Below are 24,090 nucleotides of genomic sequence, written 5' to 3'. Positions count from 1 at the left end.
ATTATGAAATTACTAGACCTTAGTCCCGTTACAATAACAGACGCTAGGTCTTGGCTGCTATGCCTCACAACCCCCTCCCACCGTCGCCTCCGCCAACGCCACCGTAACATGGCCCGCATGGTCAGCGTGCATGCGTACGGCCGCCACGTGTATGCCGCCACTACACATATACTCCTGCACAACACAATGACCAAGACGCGCACACTTGCCACAATGCGTGCGCACACGTCCGCCCCCTGAACCCGTCCTCCTCTGCTGTCTAACGTCCGCCTACGCGCTGTGCATGCGCACTGGCCTAAACACAGGGACACAAGAGGACGCAGGGACACAGGCAGATCCTAATATAGGATACGGCTCTGCCTTTTGCCAGCATATCACCACAGCAAGCTGTCCAGTGTATAGATGGTGTGTTGTGAGATTGTACTATATTAACACCCACGTATGCTTAACTTCCAAATCATCAATGGGCACAGCTGAATGTAAAACGATGATGTTGTGTCACATGCAGGACTGACTGTGGATTGCTTCAAGTTACATTTGAGTAATCCAATGCAGGTCAAAGCTCATTTGCCTTAAGCCGATAGTATTTATTACTGAGTGATAAATACTGTACTTCTGTCATTACTGATGAGTATATTGCAGAAATTGCAACATATCTTATGATTATATTCAGTACTATGTAATAATAAATAACTTTTGTTTTTTCTTTTTTGTGTACCTGAATTGATAAACTATGGACACAGCTTAGGGAGTTCAGGGTAGTTATTTTTTAGCTTTTTTTAATGATCAAAGAGATCAGCTGTGCAAATAGTATGCAATTTACAGCAAAATTACACACAAAGCTTTGCTTGTGATACACAGACAGCGCATTGTGTTTTAAGTATAAATAAATAACTACATGATTGCTCTTCTAAAACCTGCTTGTCTGCTTCTAAAAACGGCTTCCATTCTGCATACCAGAACTCAAAATTATGCTGTGCATTCCTTTAGTACAGATAAGCTGATAAAGAGAGACAGTAGACATTAAAGGGCACTTGAACTGAGAGGTATATGGTGCCATATTTATTTCCTTTTAAACAATACCAGTTGCATGGCTGTCCTGCTTATTCTCTGCTTCTAATACTGTTATGCTAGGTTCACACGATACAATTTTCTGACAGATTTACTGTCAGATCAACTATTTCCAACATGTCTGATCTGATTTCCGGTCCATCAATTCATTTTCCATGGAAGTGAATGGAAAATCAATCGGAAATCAGATCGCACCTGTTGGAAATAGTTAAAGGATACCCGAGGTGACATGATGAGATAGACATGGGTATGTACTGTACCTAGCACACAAATAACTATGCTGTGTTCCTTTTTTTCTTTCTCTGCTTGAAAGAGTTAAATATCAGGTATGTAAGCGGCTACAGTGTGACCCTCGCTGAACAGGAAGTGACTACAGTGTGACCCTCAGGGCCCATTTACACTTAATCAGTTGGTGTGCATTAGTACGCGTTAGTACGCATTTTTTTCATAGCAGCGCATTGTGAAAAAGATTTAAGTTAAAACGCGGTAAATGTGAAAGGTGCCATATGAAAACATGGGCATTACTTTGAAAATCAGACTTCTTTCAGTTATAACTGAGAGCAACTGATTAAGTGTAAACGGTGCCTTACTGATAAGAAATTACAACTATAAAACACTTTCCTAGCAGAAAATGGCTTCTGAGAGCAGTAAAGAGATAAAAAGGTTCAATAGTTCATAGATTTTAGCTCTGGCATTCTTCAGCGAATGTGTCATTGAGCAAAAACAATAAAAATGTTAAAACTTAAACAGTAGATTTAAACATAAAATAAAACTGTGGAATATCTTAAAAAGTCAATTTTAGAAGAAGGAAGATAGATACAATCCTTTATTTCATTAGTTTATTTTCACCTCGGGTGTCCTTTAATCTGACAGTAAACCTGTCAGAAAATTGTATGGTGTGTACATAGCATTAGCCATAAACCCTGAACAAGCACGTAGATCAGATGCTTCTGACTGAAGTCTGACTAGATTAGCTACAGTGTTCCCTGAAGGCCTGTTTCTGGCAAAGCGATGCGGTGCGGTGGAAGCAACGCATCGCTAACGCTGGTTTACAGTGTGAAACCAGCCTGAAGGACAGCCTGAAGCCTTAGGGCTTGATTCAGAAAGTGGTGGTAACTGTTAGCAGGCTTGTGAAAAGCCCTCTATCACGCCTAAACTCAGGTCGTAATAAAATCAACTCGCGCGCAATGTACTGCGCGCAAAACTTTGCATAGTGCAACGTTAAGGTCGCACCCCATGTGACCTTATAGGCGCATTGGGGGCGCCGCTATCGTCGCACTGCGGTGCGCCATTTCGCGCGCAACGCACTGTGCGTGTGCAAAGTTTTGCGCGCAAGTTGATTTTCAAACACGCCCAAAGTCTTTAGGCGTGCTAACTAGGTTAGCACCGCTTTCTGAATCAAGCCCTTAAAGAGAACCAGAGACGAAGCACCCTCATGTATTTTATTACATTTATCAGTGGGAACATGACAGTAAACACCTACCCTGCTTTTAGTTTTATTGTTCTCAGTCTAATCTATCTGTTATCAACTGTGATAAGAATCCACCGACTATTCAGTCGAGGTTTGACCTGGAATCATTATAGCTGAGTCACTCTTCTGTGGAGTGTTTTCAAGCCCAAGCCTTCCCCCTCCTGGCTCAAATTTCATGCTTTACATACTGAGAGCTGTTATGACATGAGATGGGGCTGCTGCTGCAGGAAAAATCTCTGTCTAACAGACAAGTGTGGCTGTGTGATCTGTGTGCTCTGTCTGTGCAGCCAGTCATCATTATTATCTACTGTATGCAGTTTCATTACTAGGAGAGACACTTCCTACAGGCAGCCACACAGCATGCCAGAATATGAAGTTGAAAAACACAGATGAAAGCCTACAGCAGCCCTGCTTGTCTATAGTCTCATATAGCCTAGACAGCACATCCAGAACACCTTATAACCTGGAAGCAGAAGGAATATGAGCCGGCGGCCATATTGGATATTTCCTGGAGCAATAATGCATAAAAAGCACTCAAAAAGGCACACCAGAGTGGCAAAATTATCGGGTAGAGCATTTATTCTTTACAAGCTATCAACTGATATGTTTATTTTGTGTGAATCGTTCATCTCTGGTTCCCTTTAAGGAGAAACTCAGACCAAGAATTGAATTTTATCCCAATCAGTAGCTGATACCCCCTTTTACATGAGAAATCTATTCCTTTTCACAAACATACCATCAGGGGGCACTGTATGACTGATATTGTGGTGAAACCCCTCCCACAATAAACTCACAGTAGTGAGTAGTGAGTACGTACTCCTGGCAGTTTCCTGTCTGTGAACCTTGCTGCATTGTGGGAAATAGCTGTTTACAGCTGTTTCCAACTGCCAAAAAAGCATGCAGCTGCTACATCACCTGCCAAAAGTAAAAATGTCACCATGTAATAAATGTCAGAATGTAAATCAGGGATTTAAAATTTTTTACAATGGGCAAACACTGACTAAATCATTTATACATAATTATTGTAAAAATTAAGCACTTTTCTATTACATTATTTTCACTGGAGTTCCTCTTTAAGTGACATGTGACATGATGAGAAAGACAGGTGTATGTACAGTGCATAGTCCAGTGGGGACAGCCATATTAATTTGCTCAGGGAAGCCCAGTTCTCTGCCAGGAGAGGATAGATAAAAAAGGTCAATAGTTCATATATTTAAAGGTGTCATCAAGGAAAATAATGTAAAATGAGTGCTACTTACCGGGGGCTTCCTCCAGCCCCAAGCTCCCAGCATGTCCCTCGCCACAGCTCTGCCCGCGGCCGTTTGCCGCAGCTCCGTGCCGGTCCCCGGCAATGATGTCAGAGCGACCTCTAGGCGCTGTCAATCACCGCCACGTGGGCTGGAGCGGACTGCGCAGGCGCAGAACTACTGCGCCTGCGCAGTCCGCTCCGGCCCACGTGGCGGTGATTGACAGGGCCCCTCGCGCAGGCGCAGTACCGAGCAACCAAGAGGTCACTCTGACGTCATCGCCGGGGACCGGGACGGAGCTGTGGCGAACGGCTGCGGGGAGAGCTGCAGCGAGGGACATGCTGGGAGCTTGGGGCTGGAGGAAGCCCCCGGTAAGTAGCACTCCTTTTACATTATTTTCCCTGATGACTCCTTTAAGCACTCTGCGACACAGAGACAGTTAAATTCAGCTGAGACAAAACAATAAATCTGCTTTTTTTAAGTTTTTAAACATAACATAAAACTGTGGGATAACTAAAACTGATTTTAGGAGTAGGAGGATGGATACAATTGTTTATCTCATCACTTTAAAGGAAATCCAGAGAGGAACGGTCAATAAAAAATAGAACAAGCTTTTATACATACCTGGGGCTTCTTCCAGCCACATAAGCCTGGATCGCTCCCATGCCGCCGTCCTCCGCTTCCTGTATCGGAGGTACCGGGTCCCGTCACTTCCGGCGGAGTTGGCAGCTTCATCCATACGTATATGGAGGGAGCCCCGTGTGATGCGGACAATTGGCCACGTCTGCCGGCCGACTGGCCGACTCGCGGCAATGACAGGACCCGGCACCGGCGGATCCAGGCAGCAGGGGACGGCGGCGTGGGAGGGATCCGTGCGTATGGGGCTGGAGGAAGCCCCAGGTATGTATAATAGCTTCCCCCCAACGTCTCTGGTTCCCTTTAATTTCAACCACGCCACTGACATTTTTCACAAAAGAGAGAGCTTTGGCAGCAATATTAAAACATAGTGATGATGCATATTGCTGTTTGATCCTGAGATATTCATCCCCACCCTATTTTCCCCTTAACACCCCCTGATCTCCCATTTGCAAACTGTATAGAGGAAAACAGCTATATTGGATTTTTTTATGCATTTGTACGGTTTGTACCCCTAAAAGCCATACATTTGCCCAACTCTTTTTAATCTGTCAGGGTGTCAAACTCAATCATGTGAAGGGCCAAAATCTACAACATAGTCTAAGTCGCGGGTCAAATTGTCCAATGGACCCAAAGCCATGAGGCTATTGTTACATCCCTGTAAACTCCTAAAAATGTGGACAATTGCTCTAAATATTATTATTGCCTTGTTCATCTTTAAATATAAAGGTTGTTTTGTGGTTAACAAAAGGACCGGGATTTGTTAGGTTAAGATTTTTTTTTCATGAAATCTTTATGGATTGCCAGCCTGGAGGTATGATATGTGCATGACTGGATGTGTGGTGCAGGCAAGACTGAAGGCCTGGTGCCAGCATGACTAGATATGTGGTTGGGGCAAACTTTTTTTGTCCAATTCAGTATGCGCTAAAGAAATGTCCCTCTTACTTGTTTCAAAAAGTTGGGAGAAATGCTCTTTTAGAGATCCTGTATTCAGAGGGGTTGCTATCCCCAGAGATTAGTAGCACGTGCCCTGGATCTATTCTGAGGTGCCCCTGATGTCCCCCAGGCAACTGGTATTGTTTAAAAAAAAACAAATATGAAAGCCTCCATATTCTTTTCATTTCAGTTGTCCTTTAAGTTCATGTAAATTTGGCTCCACCCATGACCACACCCACATTCTGGTGCATGGCCACATACATTTTTTTAGTGGGAGTGCCCAAAAATGCCCCGGATCTCTTAGGATCCTAGCAACGTCCCTGCCTGTATTAAAGGCAAGAGACTGTGCAGCTATTTGCTTAGTTACTATAATGGCTGTTAAAGGTTATCGGTAAAGTAAATCTGCCTTCCCTGCAACCAAAATAAATGCCAACCCAGCAAAGAGAACTCTTACTACATTCTTTCGACATGCTTCTAATTATAGCATTGATAGCCACCAATCAGATGTTTGTGAATGAGTAATCTTTTTATAGTGTGATTCTGAAAATGACTAATCAGATAGCTGCTGTTCCTTCATCTCTCCTCTTCAATATTTTTTTTATATTTTTGGATTGCCAGATGAGCATGTGATTTGCCTCAGAACTACAGAGGACAGCAAGACTGTTGTGCCTGAAGTCCCAGAGGCTCCGTGGAAGTTTGGGCGCCGCCATAGTTGCCCGTGTTAAAAGCCGTGGTAACCGGCTACAGCAAGCAGGGACGCCTTTACCTACTGACCACCCAGGCAGCGGCTTGGAGCGGCTTTGATGGGGAAGGCGCAATAAATTACTGTCAGTCCAAGGGGAAATAAAAATTCCTGTCCTGAAAGACCGTTGTAAGGGACTGGAGAGAAAAAGATTTCCTTCTGTTTTAAGAAGGCAAATTACACCAAGCTTTGCTTTTTTAGTAGGAGGGCATTTGGTTCCTTTTATCCCCCTATACATTCCTAGTAGCTTGGGTCACCCTGAGCTGCTTGGTTACTCTGCTCTTTTCACAAATAGCCTTCTGCTAAGTCACTAAAGAATCATTCAGAGTTCAGAATTATAGATACTCCCTAAGAAGAAGGTGTCTGGCTTATAGCTGTTCTCTGCCCCTCCACAGAGGAGACAGCGACAGCGCCCTACCCCCAAATGTTACTGAGTCTGCAGAGGGAGTGAGACAAACAAACAAACAAACAGTAAACTCTGCAGACAGCTGTGTGCTCTGCTAGAATGTCTGCATGTCTAGATGTCAGGACAATCACCATGACTAGCTATGGAGCGGTAGGATCATCTGATCCTCTCCCCTACACAGCCTGCACTTCTCCCTGAATTCAACAGGACAGTGTTTGAAGTGTGTAATGGACACAGTGGGGGTTGCAGGTTTTGTCTTTTATTGTGCGTGAGTGAATAGGAGGGCAGCATCTAAAGCTCAAACAATGATAATGGACATGTAAGCAATGTGTGTAATTACATCCATCACTACTTATAATTGAAGATGGCATAATAATGTATTTCCATTAATGCTGTCTGTTTGCCCTCTCTCTAATGCTATGTACCACCTCACGATTTTTCCAACGATTTTCCTGATGTTCATCAATTTTTTTTTTTGAGCGACAAGTAGTCATTTACACGATGTCGTGGCATCGCTTAGCGTTGTGTGGTGAAAAGTGACCGTCACTGAGGATCAAGTAAAGTACTGAGGTCGCTTGACTTCTCGTTCGCGCCCGTCCTGTAATGTCACGTGACATCTCACATACCCGCTGGCAGGAAGATGAATCGCTGGACGCTTGTCATGAGGGACACCTCGCTGGATCCATCTTCCTGTGTTGTTGCAGTCACTGTGGTGAGTGTGGAGCTTAACTTTGCTTGCCCTCACCCTCTGCTCATGCTCCCTCTCCCACTGTCTCCCTGACCAAACAACTGCTACTTGGGGAACAATGTGCACAACTATGTACACTAGTCTGAGCACTCTTCAGGGGAGCCAGTAGCATTTGGAACTATTATTGTGTATTTATGTAGCACTGACATCTTCAGCACTTTACAGAGTACATAGTCATGTCACTGACTGCTCACTGGAGCTTACAATTTCATCCCTACCATAGTCAAACTGTAATGTCCGACCATATTATTATCATGTATTTACATAGCACTGACATCTTCTGCAGTACTTTATATAGCACTGACATCTTCTGCAGTACTTTACAGAGTACATAGTCATGTCACTGACTGTCCTCAGAGGAGCTCACAATCTAATCCTACCATAGTCATAGTCTAATGTCCTACCATATTATTATTATGTATTTATATAGCACTGACATCTTCTGCAGCACTTTACAGAGTACCTAGTCATGTCACTGACTGTCCCCAGAGGAGCTCACAATCTAATCCTACCATAGTCATAGTCTAATGTCCTACCATATTATTATTATGTATTTATATAGCACTGACATCTTCTGCAGCACTGTAGAGAGTACACAGTGATGTCACTGACTGTCCTCAGAGGAGCTCACAATCTAACCCTACCATAGTCATAGTCTAATGTCCTACCATATTATTATTATTTATTTATATAGCACTGACATCTCCTGAAGCACTTTACAGAGTACAAAGTCATGTCACTGACTGTCCTCAGAGGAGCTCACAATCTAACCCTACCATAGTCATAGTATAATGTCCTACCATATTATTATTGTTTATTTATATAGCACTGACATCTCCTGAAGCACTTTACAGAGTACATAGTCATGTCACTGACTGTCCTCAGAGGAGCTCACAGTCTAATCCCTACCATAGTTATAGTCTAATATTTTCAATATAGGATTGTTTTGGGGTAAACCAGTTGACTTATTAGTATGTTTTTTAGGATGCAGGAAATGTCTGAAGTGTCTGAAGACAGAAACTCCATGCACATTTTGCCCTGGCCAATGTTCAAGCCTAGGACTCAGCACTAAAATGCAGTAGTGGTACCCACTGAGCCTCTATTCTACTCATAGATATCTGCTCATCCATGTCATCAATTCTGACCCTCTACTACCGTTCCTCCCTCCATTCTACTTCTCTTCTCTTGTATCACTTACACTACAAACACACTGTGCTTATCTCCAGAATGGATTATGAATCAAACTATTAGGCCCAGTGCACACCAAAACCGCTAGCAGATCCTCAAAACGCTAGCGGTTTTGGAGCAGATTTTAGAGCGATTCTAGGCATGTTTAGAGACATTTTCTAAACATGCCGAGCGTTTTTGTGAAGCAGATTACAAATATTGTTACAGTAAAAGCTGTTACTGAACAGCTTCTGTAACAAATACGCCTGGAAAACTGCTCTGATCTAGCGTTTTTCAGAGCGGTTTGCATTTTTCCTATACTTTACATTGAGGCAGAATCGCTTCTGCAAACCGCAAATGTGCAGCAGGAGGCACGTTTGCGGTTTGCTAAAAACCTCAAACAGCTGGTGTGCACCATCCCATGGAAATACATTAGCCAAGCGTTTTCACAGACAAATGCGGTTGGCGGATCGCTGCTAAAACCGCTCGGTGTGCACTGGGCCTTAAACCACCTTACCATATCAGCCCTTCAATGTCATGATATACCCACTCTAGTCCTACCCTAACAGGTGGTAACATATTTGCATATCTCATAATGTTTGTGAAAAATTATTTTGAAAGTAAGAATGTCTTGCTTGATAATCCAATCTTGCAATGTGACTGACATTGGAACTTGTAGTGTGGGTGTTGTATTTATTTGAGGTGCATACTGGCAGCATGTGCTGTATGGCATACAATGCTGATCATCCACAAGGCAAACTTAGGCAGCTGCCTAGGATCTAGAGAGAGTTTAGGGGCCTGGTGGTTGCTAGCCCCCACCAAATCTAACTAAATAAGCCAGGTGACCATCAGTGGAGGGCAAAGTGTTATCTTGCCTAGGGCCCCATTTCATAGTTATCCCTCTCTGATGGCTTATATCATGTGTGAAGTGTTCTATAATGTATATGATTTTTGTTTTATTTTTTATGGGGGTGGGGGGGCACCACAGGATTTCTTGCCTGGAGTGACAAGAAGGCTAGAGGCGCCCCTGACAGCAAGGAATTTAAAACTGACACCTCTTGTTGAAAGCTATGCTGCCCCTATAGCAGCGCAGTATGTATAGATACTTCCAGGCACAGCTACGGGCAGACTCACAGATACCAGCCACAGTGTGGCTGTCAACAAGAGCTGTCAGTTTCACTATTGCTCCCATGGGAGCCAAGGATGTTGCTAGAGGGATTAAACTAGTATTATTTATTGTGTTTATAAAGTTCCAACATATTACGCAGTTATATTCTTCTGCTGACCTAAAGGATGTCCCCTTCTACCTACAAACACCTCTCCCTTGGCTGTTTTACCAGCGGAGTTTGGATGACCTCAGAGGATTTACCATCGCCCTACTTTATAGAATTAAACCTTTTCATTGGCTTATTTTTAACCTTTTTATATACCAGTAAAGTTCTAAATGCTTCATTATTATAGAGTTTGATTATTTTTTACTATATACAGTTTGATTATTTTATTTTTATTTATTTTATTTTTTCGCTGTATTGCGCCTTTAACTTCAATGTGAATGCATAACTTGCTAAAGTAGTTTTAGCAACATCTACTCTCCTGTGACTGGAATGCACTTTGATTTTTTTTTTATAGTTACTGAAAGAAGACATCATCTGTGAACAAACAGTTCTTATAATTGCATCGCTAACATTCTTTAGAGTAAATTTAATTGCCAGAATTTTTGCTACAATTTTTAAATCAATTGAAAAGTTGAATAGGACTGTAATTGGATTGTGCAGTGAGATCAGTACTGGGCATTGGTATCATGCTGATGCCTTCTGTCATGGATTCCTTTGTAAAGAAATGTTCTATAACACTGCTGAGTGATTTAGTGAGGGGTGGGGTCAGGTGCTCCTGGCATGGTTTACAATAAATTGCCTTGAAACTATCTGGGCCTGGCTTGTTCATTTTTCTTGAAATGAAAGTGGACTTGAACTCTTGCACAGGACACAAGGAAAACCGAGAGAAATACACCCTGTGTGTTTTCAGAGCCTGTCTAATTCCCCCTCTTCTTCAAGTGAAATTTGATCTATCAGCTGTGTCAGCACAGAAATGTGGCAGTCCTTGGTAGACACAGCTATGTGAAAACACAGAATGTTAACTCTTTGTCTGCTTCCATGAAAGCAGGAAGTAGACAAACTGCACATTTATTGCAGGAGTTCTGTAAGCTGTAACAAGAAAATCTGTTTCTTTAAAGGTTATTATACTGTTGCTTATCTTTTAGAGCAGAGAGGAAGTTCTGAGTTCTGGTCCACTTTAAAGTACTCAAGACTTCCTTTGTGTAATTTCCTACTACAAAGTATGTTTGAAGTCTTTAGACATTTAGACAGAGCGGTGGGAATAATCTGATCAGAGGGTGATCTATCTGATCGAATCCTTCCAAATACTGCACATTAGATTTCAGCATGAAATCTATTCAAATGTACGTATCTAACTGCAGTGTTGCACTGTTTAATGCAGTACAACTTTATGGGCCATTGATCTGCCCTCGTTCCCGATCCGCCGCCCATCAATATTTTCCATCAAGTATGAGCTGAAAATCGATCATTCAGATGATCGGGCCAGCATGCTGAGGCATCAGTTGCTAGCAGAATCAATCAAATGATCGAATAGGCTGATATTGACAGAGAGAATCGACCAGTGTATGGCCACATTTAGTATGATGTTACTGTTTTTACCTACTGTTTAGTACTTTTCCCTTGCCAGGTGCTTAAAGGGTATTTTATAGATAAGATTCAAAAATAAATAAATAAATTACACCTTCTGTAAAAATGCAAGAAAAGATTACTACTTAAATGTTTTTTTTCCTCCACTTCCTCTACAACCAGTAATCTCTTGAATCTTTAAAGACTCTGCCGTGCCAACCCACCGCACACACACACTTGTGTCCTCCCTACGCGCACATGCGCACACATGCGCTCTCCTCTGTCATTAGACAAGCAGTTGTAATGCGCGCATGCAGCACTGTGTCTAACAACTGGTGTACAGATTGTCCGGACAGCTGATAAAGATGTATTTATAGTCCACCTAAATTCCATCAGCTTCTACTGTAAAATAATGTACGACAATGAAGACCATAACAGGGTCAGACGAAGGTTCTGGCAATATCTGTGCATGTTGAATACTATGGACAATGTCTAGTGGTGGCAAACAGTAATCTATTCTGGTATGGATGCCAAGGGCTTGATTCACTAAGACAAATAGCATGCCTTATCAGAGATAACACATCTTATCAAAGTTAACCTGCCTTATCAGAGTAGAATAGTGAGCGGTACGAACCCGCAGGGGCTCAGGGCAGGATGAGTGGAGCTCTCGTCATTGCCAATTAGCAGGCATAGGTTCGTAGCACTCGCTATGCTACTCTGATAAGGCATGTTAACAGGGCCAGCCTGCTCATGAGGCGGGGTGAAACATTTGCCTCAGGCGGCAAACTTCAAAGGGCGGCACCCGCCCGGGGGGGCCGGCCGCCGAGCCGGAGGGGTAGCGGGCAGGTCGGGGGTATTGTGCCTAGCGAGCGCTCCACTGACGTCACTTCCTGCATCGCCGCCCACTGTATTGTAAGTGGACGGCGATGCAGGAAAAGACGTCAATGGAGCGCGGAAAAGGTGAGTCCTCCCCGCCCGTGCCTCTTACGATCTGACAGCAGCTTACTAATTACAGGCTGGAGGGGAGCGCAGATCGGGGGACCCAGGCGAGGGAGGGGGGGGTCCGACCCCCCTCCCCACCGCTAGGCACAATACCCCCGACCTGCCCGCTACCCCTCCGGCTCGGCGGCCGCCCCCCCCCCCCCCCCCCAGCAGCTCTGCCACATTTGCCTCAGGCGGCAAAAAGTGACGGGCCGGCCCTGCATGTTACCTTTGATAAGGCATGCTACCTCTCATAAGGCATGCTATTTGTCTTAGTGAATCAAGCACCATGAGTGTTGGAATAGATGATATTCTCCTATTTGTATGGATGAAGTTTTCTGCAGCAATCTGATAGTGTGTACGTGTTTAACAAGTCTTAATTCCTGCTGGGCGGAAAGGGTTGTTTTCAAACATTACTTGTCTATTCATGGGATGAGACAGTGATTGGCATCACCACATAATTATTATGCCTTCAGCATGAGTGTGCACAACATTGAAAACGTGAGACAGGAGTGGTATCTGTTTGGATTTGGGTGCGTAGTATGCAGCAATAATTATCTCAGTATCCTTCCTGAGCAGCCCCATTAAGAATATAGTCTCTGACCTGAAGATCTTTTATTATAGTAGAGAAAATTCACTGAGCATTTGAATACAATGAGAATTTGTTTTATAGAATGCTTGGAAAATACCAGTAAATTTGAGGAAAGGGCTGATGAAATGAATAAGGGCATGTGTAGATTAGAGGTGTGTTTTTTAGGAAGCACACAATGTCAGTTCAGCACCTAAAAACTTTGGGCTTAATTCATCAAGCTGCAGTGCTAAATCGGGTCCAGTGGCTTTCTAGGACATGATCCCGGCACTTTGATTGGCCCAATAGGCTGCCTGTCACTTGATAGGCAGCCAACTGGGCCAATGAACATGTGGGGGATCACGTCCTATAAAGCCACTAGACCCGAATGTGCTCAGGGCGGAATGAGTGAAGCGGCCATTAGTTACAAGGAGCGCGCATAAATTACCAGCACACGCTACGATGCACTATGCACTACCACATCATAACGTGCGTTGAGCTTGCCCTCCTCTCATTAAGCTGCACTGATTTAGCACTGCAGCTTGATGAATCAAACCCTTTATGTAATGTTTCAAACTGAAACTGGTTTCTTAGCAGCGATTCAAAAAGGGATTTGACTATGTAATCCTATGCTAGTTTTTGCACTAGAATAATTTTTTGTAAAAATTGCAAAAGCGCTATATATAGCATTTTTACTGTGTGTTTGTTAAAAGTAAAGAAATGCTGTACAAAGCAAACTCGCTTGCATAAAAAACCTTACAAAATTAGTTAGCGATTGCCTTTGGGGATTTTTAGTGAGAAACAGCTCTGAGGGCTGGAACCCACTAGAGCGATTTTGTGAGCGTTTAGGGAGCGATTCAAACCGCTAGCAATTTCCCTAAACGCTCAGCTAATGTTAATGGATGGGCCAAATTCCACTGGAGCAATTGCGATTACCAAAAACGCAAACGCAGGACATGCAGCATTTTTAGCGTTTAGCGATTCGCGTTTCTGCAATGTAAAGTATATAAACGCTGGCATAATCGCTTGTCAAAACCTTCACAGAGTGATTTTGCTAGTGTTTTTACATTACTGCACACTGTAACAAAATTTAAATTAATTGAAAGGCCAATCAGAATTTAAAACGCTAATCGGTAAACGCTACACAACCGCTGGCAAATTGATTACACTTTTTAAAATCGCTACTGAAAATGCTCATGAAATCGCTTACAAACCGCACATGGCGTTTTGTAGTGGGTTCCAGCCCTAAGGAGTCTTTCAAATATATATATATATATATAAAACAGCAGCACACTTAGCTGCTTGCCAGCCAGCCACTCCTGTTTTTTTTTTTTTTTGCTAGGTGCCTGCATATATTTTTTTGCTAGGTGCCTGCATATAGCCTGCCTGCTAGAAGTGACATGCAATGTTTCTTTACTGGACAGTAACTGCACCGCATATCAACAGCTAGCCCACAATAATATTGTGTTTGGGAGATCTAAAAATAATTTATAATCCCTGTTGGTGAACCAAATTTACCACTATAACCAATATTGCATAATCAGAGATATATGCAAGGAAAAGACAGGAAACCAAAAAATACCAATGAACTTTTTCTTTTAATGTTCCAAACAAGTGCAGAAAAATGTATATACACAGTCTTCAATGGATAGAAATGGCCACAGACAAAACCCATCATGTGGTTTGGTGCATATCAATAATTTTTAGTAGAAAAGGCAACAACATTGATTTGTTTCAGGTCAGAGACCCTTCTTCAGGCCTTCTGCACAAGGTAAATAGGGCAGTAATCCTCATCTGGACATATATTAAGCCAGATGATACTACCATCTGGGAAAACAAACTATAAAATACCTACCATATCCTTGGCCTGCAAGAGAAAACACAGGCATTGCAGATACACTTTACATACTTTTTAACATCCTTACTTGCTTAGGGCTCAGACTCACTATAAGCGCTTTTCTGAGCCCTTTTTAGCTATCAGCGCTATCTGGGAGCTTTTTTAAAAAAAACTCTCCCATTGACTTACATAAAAATCATGGTAAAATCATGCGATTTTACTGCGATAGCGATTTTACCGCGATTTAATGTAAGTCAATGGGAGCATTTTTTAAAAAGCTCTCAGAAAGCACTGATGGCTAAAAAGAGTTCAGAAAAGCGCTTATAGTGTGTCTGAGCCTTAGAGTTTTTAAAACTTTCCTCACAGATTTACCATTATCTTAATGCTTTCAGCATCTATGTATTTGCTGCATTACTAGAATGTTTGTAACATAAAGTCAAGACATTGCTTTTTCTAAAATGCCCTCTTGAACCCTAGCTGGCCTGCTGATCCTCTGCCCCTAATACTTTTAACCATAGGCTCTAAACTACTGCTGCCATAGACCCTGAACAACTGCAGCCAAAGAGATCAGCGGAACTGTTAGGCAACTAGTATTTTTTAAATTAAGGGGTGTCAAACGCAAATACAAAGCGGGCTGAAATTTAACATGGGCACCAAGTCATGGGCCAACTTCAATGTCTTGTGGCCACTTCCCTTCCTTACAAAGTGTCTTATGCCCCTATATCCTACCCCTATACAGTTCCATGGTGTCTAGTGCACCCCTCCCTCCTTTATACAAGTTCCCTGGTGTCTAGTGCCCCCCCTCTCCCCTATACAGTTCCCCGGGGTTTAATGACCCCCTCTCTCCCTTTTACAGTTCCCTTGTGTCTAGTGACCCTCTCAATCCCCTATGCAGTTCCCTGGTGTATATTGCTTTCCTCCTCCACCATATGGCTTACCTGGTGATCTAGGTCTTCACCTCCAATATAGCTTCCCTGGTGGTCTAGAGAGGGCCAAACATAATTGTAAGTGGGGAAACCACTTGCAGGCCAATCTTGATAGCTCTGCAGACCAGATTTGGCCTGTGGGCTAGAGTGCAACATGTATGGTTTAAAATGATACTTAGGCAAAAAAAATAAAAAAAATCTGATACCTATGGAGAGGGAAGGCTCTGAATCCTGTTAAACCGGGGCGTAACAATAGACCCATAGCAGCCACAGGAGGACCCAGAAGCAGCAGGAGGCCCCATCAGGGGAGAAGTTTTTTTCCCTTTCCTGAGACACTGACAACTAAGAGTGCAGAGAGAAAAAGCTTTCTACTTTCTGCACAATTGTTCTAATGACTGCCTCTGCTTAGCCACTGATAAGGAATCATACAAAGTTTTGCAGACAAAGATTTGTAGACAGTCCCTATTCAGTGTGTAGTAGGGTCTTGTTTACAGCGCCCACCCCCCAACTTCTCTAGCCCTCCCCAAGTGCTCTGTACTGTAGTGATGCCGGAGAAGTCTGCAGAGCCAGTTCTGCTCCATCAGAGATGGACATAGTGAGTGTAATAAGCTGAGGCTGGGAGCACTCGTCTCTTGCTTTTCCGTATGTGTTTTCTGTACACCATGTGTGCGAGAGGGAGGAAGGGGGCCCCATCCAAAGATTCACAGGGGGGCCCAGTGATTTCTAGTTACGCCCCTGCTGTTAAAGCCTTTTTTACCAACTGGTCAAATACACCTCCATGAACCCTCTTACTTCAGGTTCTCTTCAATCAACTTTAGTAAATTAGACCCCATGTGAAAGAAGTGACGATGACTTCACTGCCAGAAGGGGTGTACATTTAAAGAGGAGAAGTGGTAATATGACAGCTATATACTGTACACTGCTAAATACTGATACGTAAGGCAATTTTCTTTTTATGACTACAGTAAATTTCTGTTTGCTTTTAGGAGTGTGAGAGCTGCTAATAGCTGAATTACAACTTTACTGGTATTCCATTGTAGACATACATAATTAGTATGCTGATTATGTTGTGGAAATGATGTTAACTATAAAGAAGTTTCTGCTGCATATAATAAATATTTGTGTTGCCTTCGCTGCAAGGCATTCCGTGTGATGATGAATGTCATTGTTATGCAATGCGGGCATGCGTCATCACTAGACAGCATTAATGGAGACTGTCTCTATTACATTTCTATGAAGATTCTTATTTATCCATGTCACTGTATATCCAAAGGGAGTAAAAGATAACTGCAACTAGACAAACTAGATACTATATCCAAAGGGAGCAAAAGGTAGCTGCAACTAGACTAAACTAGATACTATATCCAAAGGGAGCAAAAGGTAGCTGCAACTAGACAAACTAGATACTATATCCAAAGGAAGCAAAAGGTAGCTGCATCTACACAAACTAGTCAAAGTTTTTGTGTTTAGATGATATTTCATCACTCTTGAAGTGGCTACACATCATACTTTTTTTTTTAGATATTTTAAATTCAAATCAAATTTCTTGATTGGTTGCATTGTTTGAAAAATAAAACCATCTTTACAGGCTGACTTGTTCAGATCTGAGATGAAGGAACTACCTAGACACCTATATGTACGGGTTTCTGCATATACCAGCCAACAAATAGTTAAGCTAGCAAAAACAGTTAAGCTAGCAAAAGACTTTTCTGGAGAATGTGAAATACCTATGAAAATAAATGACTATTTCCTTCATGCCATCAGATGACGTTGTACTGCAGGAGTGATTAATCATCTTCTAGTACGTATAAAGGTGCCCATTCGAAGCTTACTCATTTCATGTTTTCTCCTAGGTGATAAGGAAGTTGATTTAAAAAGCTTACTTATTTTTCATCTTCAGGGTTGGTTCACATGGACGGTTGCATGTCATTTACTGCCGATTGCACTGCCCATTCAAGTGAATGAGCAGCGCCGGTACCATCATCTGGGCACGTGTCATGTTTTGATCCCAGTTTTTCATGACATTTGAGGAGACAGGTGTCCCCCCGCGAGAGTAAAAACCACTGATCGCCACTGAAAGCCGTCAAAGTGTGTGACTGAACAGCAACAGGACGCCCATGTGAACAAGTTCTAGCTATAAGGATAGCTAATGCATGAGATAAAGAAATAAGGAGAGATAATTCATGAATTGAAGAGCAACTCCAGTGAAAATAACGTAATGAATAAAAGTGCTTAATTTTTACAATAATTATGTATAAATGGTTAAGTCAGTGTTTACCGATTATAAAATCTTTCCTCTCCCTGATTTACATTCTGACATTTATCGCATGGCAACATATTTACTGCTGGCAGGTGATGTTAGTGGAAGTAGCTGCTGGCTGCTTTTTTTCTGGCAGTTGGAAACAGCTGTTATTTCCCACAATGCAACAAGGCTCACACAGAGTGATGTCAGAACCATGGTCCTGACCTCACGCAGTGGGAGGGGTTTCACCACAATATCAGCCATATAGCCTCCTGATGATTAGTTTGAGAAAAGGAATAGATTTCTCATGGGAAAGGGGGTATCAGCTACTGATTGGAATGAAGTTCAATCCTTGGTTATGGTTCCTCTTTAAAGGATACAACCAAGCACCTAAAAAAAGATCCACTTACCTGGGGCTTACTCCAGCCCGTGGCAGCTGTCCTGTGCCCTTGCCGCAGCTACAGTGGCTCCCCTACTTCTCCGTTGGTGCAGCCGACCTCGCCCAGTCGGGTTCCGGGTCGACCTCTTCTGCGCTCCACGGCGCGGGTCACGTGGTCTCTCCGACCTCATCAGGACAGTACTGTGCAGGAGCAGAACTTCTGCACCTGCGTAGTAGGGCAAAGCAGTGGCAAGGGCACAGGACGGCTGCCACGGGCTGGTGGAAACCCCAGGTAAATGGATCTTTTTTTTTTTTTTAGGAGCTTGGATTACTCCTTTAAGTTAGATAAGGAAAGATTAGTCAGGAGTTATGTCATTTAAGGAGAAATAAATTGTGAGTTAATTAGTAGGGTGAGATAAATCAACAGAAAAGCTTTGTAAGTCAGTCCCATCTTCACACCTTATCTATTAAACACCTTTCAAGCCACCAACAAGCAAAAAAAAAATAATAATAATTTTTAAGGTACTTTTTCACTTAGTCTTTGGTACTTTTTAAGTTGCAGATTGCTGAAAGTTATTTTAAACAGAGATGAAAAATGATCTACTTGGAAAAACCTTGCAGAAAAAGTGAATTGAAAGTGAATTTGGACGTGTCTGTATTAAATTGTATACAAGTTTAGTAAATGGGGAGCATGTTGTAATGTTTTCTCTGTTCAGGATGTGAAGTTGTTCTCTGACTCTCTGTGATGTTTTTTTGCAGGTGGTTCTTCTCAAATACAAAAAGGTCTGAGGCTGAAAGGCAACTCTACCTACCAGGGAACCAGGCTGGATCTTTTCTGATCAGAGAAAGTGAGAGCCAAAAGGGAGATTACTCTCTTTCTGGTATGTATGCTGTTGAAATGCACGTTATTCAAAGCAATTCCAAAATCATTTTCATCTAAAAATGTGTAGTGTGTAGTTTAAGGATTTGCTTAGACCTGCAGGTGTTCACTGATTACATACAACAGAGCTGTTCATTTATTAAAGTGTACCTGAACTCTTTCACTGGAATGAAAACATAGAGAAATGCACACTGTATGTATTTAGAGAGTTTAAAAGCCTGTCTAATTACCCCTTGTATGTGTCTAATTACTGTGAGAAAACGCGGAAAAGCCACCGCGGGTGCTCAGAGCAAGGCGGCTGATTCCGCGTCCAACGCGGCAGGTTGCGCGCGTGGACCTGCATCTGCTAGCATGACTGAACGCGGAGAAACCGCCGCATGTCCTGAGAACAAGGCGGCGGATTCCGCGTCCGACGCGGCGGTTTGCACACATAGGCCTACATCTGTCGGTATGGCTGAACGCGGAGAAACCGCTGCATGCTCTGATAGCTGTGCGGCTGGTTCCGCGTCCAGCACAGCGGATGGGTTACAACACATGTCTGGTGTGGCTGGGACTGATAGTCCACACAGGTTCAGAAGGACGCGCGCGCGCGCACTGATAGGCAGAGCTTTTATGACAGCCAGAAGGGAGTCAGCTGACCAAGCCGGTCAGCTGACAATTCTATCAGTTCTCATTGGTCCAGCACTTAGGGGAGGCGCTGGAGAGCGCTATAGTATATATACTGGGTGCTGGTCATTTCTCTGGTGTCTGTCGTTGCGATCACTACGTGGAAGCACTCAGACCTTTTTGTCAGAATCTGTGTTATTCTCTAGACCAGTTCCAGGGTGTTGATGATCACGGACCTTATACCCCAGATTAGGAATACTGTATTTCATCTGTGTTATGCTCTAGACCAGTTCCAGGGTGTTGATGATCACGGACCTCACACCCCAGATTAGGAATACTGTATTTCATCTGTGTTAGGCTCTAGACCAGTTCCAGGGTGTTGATAATCACGGACCTCACACCTCAGACTAGGAATACTGTATATTATCTGTGTTATCCTTCAGACTAGCTCCAGGGTGTTGATGACTACGGAACTCACACCCAAGACTAGGAATTAGCGTTACCATCTTGTCATATTCAGACTAGTTCCGGGGTGTTGATGATCAAGGAGCCCACACCTAAGACTAGGCATTGTTTGATTATTTGTTATGACCTTCTGCTCTACTGACCACTCTTCTGATCTCTGATTTTGTACTTCGCTATATCTGATTCTCCGTTGCTAAACCTTGCTTGCCTTAGGATTCCGAATCAGTCTCTTGTCTCTGTACCTGATCTGTCTGTCTGTTGCCGACCTGGCTTGTCCGACCTCGAGAACTATCTCCTCTGTTTAGAGATAGTTCACAGATCTGTCAGTGACACTCCACCATTGGTGTCACTCACAATCTGGTCCTTCCCACTCTCAGCCTGACTCCTCCTCTTGGGGAACCTCAGGCCATTGGAGGGAGCCTGTTCTTTGGGCAGTATCTCTTACTGCCTTGCACCCTCTATGCGGGTGCTCTCCTCAAAATTTTACTGTTGCACCAAACACTCATATTACTCAGGTGTCCAGAGGTTAGAGATATATCTGATTATCGGTGATACTGCAGATCATCAATAATCGGGTATATATCTGTATTCTCGGTGATACTGCAGATCACCGATAATCAGATCCTCTCTGTGTTACACCGATCGTTACAATTACAAGTTGTAAATTGACCTCTCCACTGTGTAACCTGACAGTCATGGCAGATAAGGCAGGTAAGCTCATTTGAAAGCACAGGATGTTACCAATATGTCTGCTTCCATAAAAGCAGGAAGTAGAAACAGTGCAAAATGATTTCAGGATTTGTATCAGCTGTAACAAAGAAATGTTTTTCTTAAAAAGTTATTATGCTGCTGCGTATGTTTTAGAGCAGGGAGGAAGTTTTGAGTTCAGGACTGCTTTAAGCAAAAAATAAATAACAATAAAACAAAAAACAGCATGACTTCCCATCACTGGAGCTACAGTATACTAGCCCCACCCCCAGCTGCAGAAATGAGCACAGAGTAACTCCATGAGTTGGTTCCCCTCAAAATCATCTAAATCCTACAGCTGTCAGCAGCTGTCCTTCAAAGGAGGTGAAATTGTTTTCTCCTCCTAAAGTACAGTGCTTACTCCTGGTGGACACAGAAGATTTCTAAGGAGCAAGGGTTTTTCATGTGCTATCAAGCCCTTGTGTACATTAGCCTCCAGAGTCCTAACCACACTTACCAGGGAAGCTGTTCGATTCACTATATAAAGACACAGTATAAAGATCAGTGGTGATGGGGGGGAGGGTACATTGGATGGGGGAAAGTGATCATCATAGGAAGGACACAGCCTAGGGACCACTACAAAAAAGTCTCCTCATCCACTCATCCACAGATTGCTTTTCCTCCTTACCTCAGTGGCGTCAGGTCCACAATGAAGTATTCACACCATAAGACGCATTGACTCCCCCCCCCCCCCCCCTCAGACTTTTGGGGGAGGAAAAGTGCATCTTATGGTCCAAAAAATACAATAGTTGTCCCACCCCTCCGAGGAGGTATATCTACACCTTGCAGCATTTCAAGTGCCAGGGGCAGAGATATAAGTCTCTCACTGTGATCACCCTATGTGCACGTTCTCATCGCTGCCCGTTACTACACTGATCAGTGACAGGGAACACTATTCCCATTCACTGATAAAAGTACCTATCAATGAGATGCCAGTGGTCATTGAGAAAATGAAAGTTAAAACATACATGCTACACTTCCTGTGTACATTCACAGTACACAGGAATAAGGGAGTGGGCATCTAGTGGCCAAATAGTAAAATTACACCTACATACATAATATTAAATAAAAATATTAAATACAAAACATACAATCCCTCATTAATTAACTGATTGCCTCCCCTCCTATAGTTATCAAAATAAAACACTTGCATAAAAAAGTGACATTGAAGAAAATGCATAAATAGTTGCCTTAGGGACTCAACTTTTTTCATATGTATGTCATGAGGATATATTACTGTTATTTTTGCAAATAAGGGTTTGTAATTAGTGACAGATGCAAAACTGAAAAAATACACCTTTATTTCCAAATAAAATATTGTTGCCATACATTGTACTAGGGACATATTTTAAATATTGTAATAATCGGGACAAATGGCCAAATAAAATGTGTGGGTTTTATCCACATTAGCACATTTTAATTTTAATGAGTAACTGTCGGACATAAAATCGAAAATTAATTATTTATTTTTATCTGGTAAACAAGTAATTAGGATGCTAACCAGGCAATTCAAAAGTTAAAAATTAATCTTATTTTTCTTCTCTTTAAAACATAATTCCCCAGTTTCCCTGGTGAAGCGAGTGAAGTGTGGTCCGGTGTTAGTTGAGGAGCAAAAATGCAGACATCAAACCAACATTCCGGTGATACCTTTAATGACTAACTGTACATGGTTAAGTTTCTTCTTCTGGCATTATACAGAACTGGATCAGAACCGTACAATCAAAAAAGTATGGTTCTGATTGTACGGTTCTGATCCAGTTCTCTATAATGCCTGAAGAAGAAACTTAACGTTTCAAAAGCTTGCAATAAACCATGTACAGTTAGTCATTAGAGGTATCACCGGAATCAACGTTTGTTGGTTTGATGTCTGCATCCCAGTTTCCCTGGCTCTTATTTGGTGCATCTGCCTCACAAAGGAAGTTGCAGGGCATGCTAGGTTTTCATTTTTTCTTCTTTACTTTCCCCTCAGACTTAACTAATGCAGCCTGATTGGCTGAAGCCTCTTTCCCTCCTGTTTTCCCCTCCCACACCTCTGTTTATCTCTGATTGGCCAATATTTATCAATGCATTTTGTACTGCAGACCTGGGTGGGAGTGTCTGAAGATTGGGAGTGGGGCGTGCAATGATACATGACAGAGTAACGGGTGAAATGATGTTAGGACTGGCATTAAGATTGTTTCTCTTTTTTACTATAGAAGAATCACTAAAATCAAAATGTGGACAGTGTAATACATATGTAATGTAAGTAGAGCAAGTACAGGGTGGGCCATTTATATGGACACACCTTATCTATGGATACACCCCGTATACCACACCATACCATCAATATTTTTGTTCCAACAGTCTTGGAGGGATCTCTCCAATGTGGGTTAGTGTCAGACCAATAGCGGTGGTTTTGTGTGTTAACTTCACCATTCACATAAAATGGTGTATCCATTTAAATGGCCATATTAGGTGTATCCATATAAATGGCCCACTCTGTATTTATCTACTTATATACAGGGGTTGGACAAAACAATGGATACACCTAACATTTTGGCATCATAATCTTTGAACATGTTTTAAGGTTGACTTGACAAAACTAGACAAAACTTGACATATGTTAATTTTTTTGTTTATTATTTTTGTTATTTGATATGTTTAATTAAAATGATTGTTTTTTACAGATATTTAAACAAAAGTTGGTTATAATTTATAAAAATGGCAGATCTCTCAGACTTTCAGAGGCCAAATTGTTAGTGCTCGTATGGCAGGCACTACTGTAACATAAACTGTCCGAATGCTTGGCATTTCAAGAGGTACTGTCTCAAAAGTAATGACTGCCTTTGAAAGAGAAGGAAAAACATCCTCAGCAAAGCACGGTTGTGGCCGAAAGTCAAAGTTGTCTAAGAGAGACCGTCGGACTCTGAGTCAAATTGTTAGAAAAGCTCGCAAGACTACGGCTCCTAAAATCACTGCAGAGCTGAATAAACACCCACAGAACCCAGTTTCCACAAAAACTGTTTATCGGGAGCTGCACAAGTCTGGATTCAATGGAAGAACTGCAATTAGAAAACCTCTGCTCTCAAAGACAAATGTTTCAAAGCATTTAAAGTGGTGTAAAAACCACTAGACTTGGTCCCTCGAGCAGTGGAAAAATGTGATTTTCTCTGACGAATCATCGTTTACCTTATTTCCGACCTCTGGCCAATTGTACGTTTGGAGACAGCCGAAAGAAGCATTTCATCCAGACTGCCTTCTCCCAACGGTAGAACATGGCGGGGGTTCTGTGATGATCTGGGATGCTATTTCTTGGAAATTTGCAGCGCCAATGATTTCCCTTTATGGGAGATCTAACAGCCAAGACTATTTAGG

At 42.5% G+C, this 24,090-nt stretch overlaps 1 protein-coding gene across 1 annotated transcript in view; it reads left to right on the top strand.

Annotated features, from left to right (window-relative positions):
- FRK (fyn related Src family tyrosine kinase) overlaps window positions 1-24,090 on the top strand; it is a 106,957-nt gene that overhangs the window by 47,287 nt on the left and 35,580 nt on the right. Inside the window, exon 2 of the mRNA XM_068231328.1 lies at window positions 18,798-18,919. Coding sequence (XP_068087429.1) covers window positions 18,798-18,919 — 122 coding nt within the window. The remainder of the gene's footprint in view (window positions 1-18,797; window positions 18,920-24,090) is intronic.

Source organism: Hyperolius riggenbachi, chromosome 4 (assembly GCF_040937935.1).
Source record: "Hyperolius riggenbachi isolate aHypRig1 chromosome 4, aHypRig1.pri, whole genome shotgun sequence".
NCBI classification, from domain to species: domain Eukaryota; kingdom Metazoa; phylum Chordata; class Amphibia; order Anura; family Hyperoliidae; genus Hyperolius; species Hyperolius riggenbachi.
Note: the sequence above shows the minus strand (reverse complement) of the source record. Positions and strands in the feature narration are given on the sequence as shown.